The sequence below is a fragment of the Primulina eburnea genome, chromosome 17, assembly GCF_022965805.1.
Source record: "Primulina eburnea isolate SZY01 chromosome 17, ASM2296580v1, whole genome shotgun sequence".
Taxonomy (NCBI): Eukaryota; Viridiplantae; Streptophyta; class Magnoliopsida; order Lamiales; family Gesneriaceae; genus Primulina; species Primulina eburnea.
Window position 1 is genome coordinate 25,443,869 of NC_133117.1, and position 4,572 is coordinate 25,448,440.

Sequence of the window (4,572 nt, forward strand, 5' to 3'; positions counted from 1 at the left end):
TGATAAGCCACGCCATAATCATCGAGTCATCAGCCTTCCAGATTCTGCCTTCAGACTCTGTTTTGCCCAGCAGTGGCACACTGTCGAACAGGTGGTCTTCTTTGCCTTTCCCTCGGATGAACATGAGCAGCAGGGGTGGACCATTGCAAATAATTGTGATCTGTAAGTTTGTGCGTTGTTATGGATAGGAGGGATAGGTCTTGGAAGGTGTTTCGTGGTTGACATGGGTTTGTGAGTGAGGAGGAGGTTTTGTCGTTGGAGGAAGTGGGTTTGGTTGGAGTTGTTGGCTCTGATACCATGTTGATAATTAAAATATAGTGAAGCTTATGCGATTGTAGAGTGGAAAAGCTTAACTTTATTGATATCAGACATATGTATATATATACGAATACATAACTAACTATCCACACAAGAAGGAACTTAAGCACACTTCTAGGACTCTCCATAACAACACCCTACGTATAGGAAAGACTCAACTAACTCCTTATGACTAGGAATACAACTGACTAGGAACATATCCGCAATTCTACATAAGGTTTAGGAAACTTTATACTTTGATATAAATAATTGTGTAGTAAGATAGGCCCAATAACCTTAGTACAATAGGCCTATTATAATGTAGGTAAAATATTTTTTTTAGGAAAGTATTCGAAAATATTAATCAAGCCTCCAAAAGTCCTTGTTTTCGTCAAAAATCGGTTACCGATCTAACATACGACTCTGGGTGTAAAAACGCCTCAAAAAGCACCATTTTCGAAAATACCATTTAAAATATACCATATATTAAATAATTAAAAATAATCATTTAATAAAAATATTTTCTCTTTATGTTCCTCGGTCTCCGTTCCTCGATTGCTTCTCGAATAACCTTTAAAACATAATTTTATGCATTCTAATATAAAATCCTATCTTAAACATGTGCACATGCATATCACATTCAATAAATGCAACTAACATAAATTATTTGTTTTTTCCATTATTTCTAGATTTGAATCCAGTTGGATTACGTTATCGTATTTTGAATCTTACATAAACAATTTTCAAAACTAACGCGTGAAACTAAATACACCTCAAATGGCCTTGGCGGGCAGCAACAATCCTTAATTCATTGCCTAATAGTAAGCAAGTCTCACTTTCTCATAGCTTTTTGCTAATTGTTATCAAAGAAATGAGAGCTACCGTCGGTACCAAACATAGTATTAATGGACATATTTGCTTCACTGTCATGTCCATAGAAAAAGAAAGCAAAAGTGATTCCCGTGGTAACGGCGAGCGAAATGAGAACAACCTAAACCGTGAAAAATGGGGTTGTGGGAAGCAATACAAGCATCGTACTACTAGACGAAGCAACCCAAATATTTCACCTAGATGTGGAAAGTCCAGTAGGCGAATGCATCAATAACTTACATTCTGACTGCGTGCTTGCTGAATAATGAGTCAGTAACTCATGGGCAGTGAGCACGGGAGCCATAATGAGTTTTCACACTACTTATGGACTGAGTGATCTATCTATGACAAGAATGAAGCCCCGATCTTTGGCTCCTATTCGTCATAATCACACAATTGGTTGTATTGTATTAATTACATCAGAAAATATGCTTAAAATGTCGTTAGCTTGACCCAAAAACATAACAGAAGTAGCACAAGTTAGAAAATATAATCATCCCAAGTAACCAATTGCATTGTGCAAAATAGCAATACAAATAACTCTTTTCACGTCACGATGGTTTGATCTATGTTCCAAGATTTTTATATGAACATCTGAATTCAAAATGTATAAAATTGTACCACGAGTGAAATGAGTCGTATCCAGATATCTGCCCAAAACACTTGTGATTTAGGCTTTTTTCACAGTTTCCGTACGAATGGCCAGGTTACTCGATTTGTTTTTTAGAAATTAAATTTAATATGTATATATATATATATATATATAGATAAATTCGTAAAATTTAATAAGATAAATAAAGTAATTAAATAAAAAGTAAAATGAATGTGATAACACCTACTTAATGAATGCTCACAACCCGATAAATCAATACTTCTTTTACTTTCTTATATTATCTGATACTCCACATTTCCTGAATGATAATGTTAACCTAACAAGTGCTAATATAATCAACACCCAAAAAAATCTGGTATCCAATGTCTAGCCAACAAGAACATAACAGAAGTGCTGGAAAAGTCGTAGGAGCCGTCCGCAGGGACGTACTTGTTGGGTGGCAAAAACTTCTGAATTTCACTTCAATGTGAATGTTTAATGATTTTGAGTAATCATCAGTCCAGTGCAAGACGATACAGATATCATCTGCTTAGTCGGATTATTGTTCACTGTAGTAATTGCTCTCTGCTACAAGCATCCAAGATACATTATGTGATCTTTGTAGAAGAGGTTTCATATGATTCGGCTTCTGAGTTCTGATGTCAGGAATTCTTTAAGGGCGACGAATGAGTAAATGAGACTTTAGGATGATCTATCGTGTAGTCTGTTTACCATCCAACTCGGTACAATTCAAGAACTTCTTCCACCATATCGTCTCTGCCTTTGCTGAAAAGAGAGCAATGCCTTCACAAACTCATCTTCTCCAAAATCAGGCCAGAGAGAATTTGTGAAATACAGTTCGGTGTAAGCCAGTTGCCACAACAAGAAATTACTAATCCTAAGCTCACCACTGGTCCGTATTAGCAGATCAGGGTTTGGAAACTCAGTACAATTTGTTTCCAACTCCCTTTCAAGTAAAAATTTATTGATATCTTCTGGTTCAATGAGACTGTCTTTCACTTTCTGTGCGATATTTTGGCAAGCTTGAACTAGATCGTTTTGACCACTGTAATTAACCGCAAGAATGAGGTGAAGCTGAGAGTTGTTCTTTGTAGTTTCCGCCGCTTCACTTAGCAAGACCTGAAGTGGTTTCGAAAGTTTGGTGCAGTCTCCAATAACAGAAATGTGAACCTTCCCTCTGTCCAGAACCATTAAGTAAAAGATAAACTTCGTTACATACCAATAGATATGATCTAGTTATACATGTATCACCACGACAAGAAGCAATCGAAAAAATAAAAGACAATTTACGAATATACAAAAGAGAGAACTTTGATCGAAAAACGATGATCTCAGAAAATGAAATTGTGGAGAATTTATACAGACAGGATTGAGATTTGGGATCAATTGATTGATAATAAGTCATCTAATACAATCATCATCCCGCAACCCGCTCTAATGAATGACAGTTTCATACAACAACATTAAAAACAAAACAAAATCCTGGTACCAGTTACTTCAAAAGTAACCAAGAATTCAAGCTAAACAACAAAGTAATAGCCCAAAAGTATCACACCAACCGAAGGGTAGAATTTTGATCGATCTAAGAAAGACGTAAACATGGAACAATACAACAAGATGCTGATTTATCCCCAAAACGCATATATAAGAATCACATTGAAGCACGAATCACTTAATGAATCACTTCTCATAAATCAATAAAATACCAGCATTTCATGATTAACAGTAGATAATAAAGTACGAAGCAATTTAACAACAGACCTTATCAAATGTTGGAGTTCATTTCTCAATCCTCTGTCGAACAATCCCATCAAGAAATCTGTTTCCATCTACAATCAAATTAGTAGAAAACACAAAATCAAGTAAAACCAAACAAAAGCTTCCATTTCCTGAAAATGAAGTTAAGGTTATGAAAAATTTTACTTTGGGACGAACCCAATTGTCGGATGAGAAAGCAAAGACCGTTAGAACCCTGATCCCCCACTTGCAGCACAAGTCCACGACTCTCCTTAGAGCCCGAGCCCCGGCCTCGTAACCCGACCCAGCTGGCAAACCCCTCATCCGGGCCCACCTCCGGTTCCCGTCCATAATCACCGCCACATGTCTTGGCATCGACTCCTCCCGGAGCCCTGAAGGAAGCGAACTCGGGTCTTCCTCAGCATAATGAACAGGCAGCAAGCCATTGATTGATACGCCGTTTCCCGGAGGTTCAGTCTCCGTGAAAGCTTTAGGAATGAAGGAAAACGAAGGACGGCGCGTGTTCGGAGAGAGTTCAGGCGCGTGAAGGAAGCGCTGATGTTTGAGGGGTGAAAGATGGATTTGGAAAGAGCTCGCTGCCATTGCACTGGGAGGAGGATAAGACTTTTCAAGGTCAAAAGAATAATGACTTGTAACTAGTTAAATCATATTTTAAAAAAAAATAAAAAAATCACAATTATGCTTGTGAAACCGTCACAATTTTTTTTGGGTCCGACTTTTCATTTGATTCGGTTCATAAAAATATATTATTTTATATAAAATATTAATTTTTTATTAAAAATATGAATTATGATATATAAATTAAAGTGGCCATATTGTTTCCACCTTTGGTCATTCATGTCCCTCAAAATTTTGTGTTAATTATATCTATCATCCGCAATTTTGTTTTATGTTAAAAATTTAGCGGGATGTAGATTTCCACATGTGTCGAGAAAAGCCCAAAGTATATATTCATCTTCTTTATTTCCACTTTAGAGCAACTCCAACCCTACACCAAAATGATGTAAAACACCATTTTGGTGCAAAGTTAATTG

The 4,572-nt window shown here is 36.6% G+C and overlaps 1 protein-coding gene across 2 annotated transcripts; it reads right to left on the minus strand.

Annotated features, from left to right (window-relative positions):
* Positions 1 to 2,027: 2,027 nt before the first annotated feature.
* Positions 2,028 to 4,161, minus strand: LOC140818418 (cis-prenyltransferase 4, chloroplastic-like). Of its 2 annotated transcripts, none has more exons than XM_073178360.1 (3): positions 3,716 to 4,161; positions 3,542 to 3,609; positions 2,028 to 2,957 (listed from the first exon to the last, which is right to left on the minus strand). In XM_073178360.1, the coding sequence occupies exons 1-3, from the start codon at positions 4,118 to 4,120 to the stop codon at positions 2,510 to 2,512; spliced, it is 921 nt and encodes a 306-aa protein (XP_073034461.1). In that variant the 5' UTR covers positions 4,121 to 4,161; the 3' UTR covers positions 2,028 to 2,509. The 2 variants fall into 2 exon arrangements, with proteins under 2 accessions (XP_073034461.1, XP_073034460.1); XM_073178359.1 differs by having other exon boundaries at positions 3,704 to 4,160.
* Between the last annotated feature and the right edge of the window lie 411 nt (positions 4,162 to 4,572).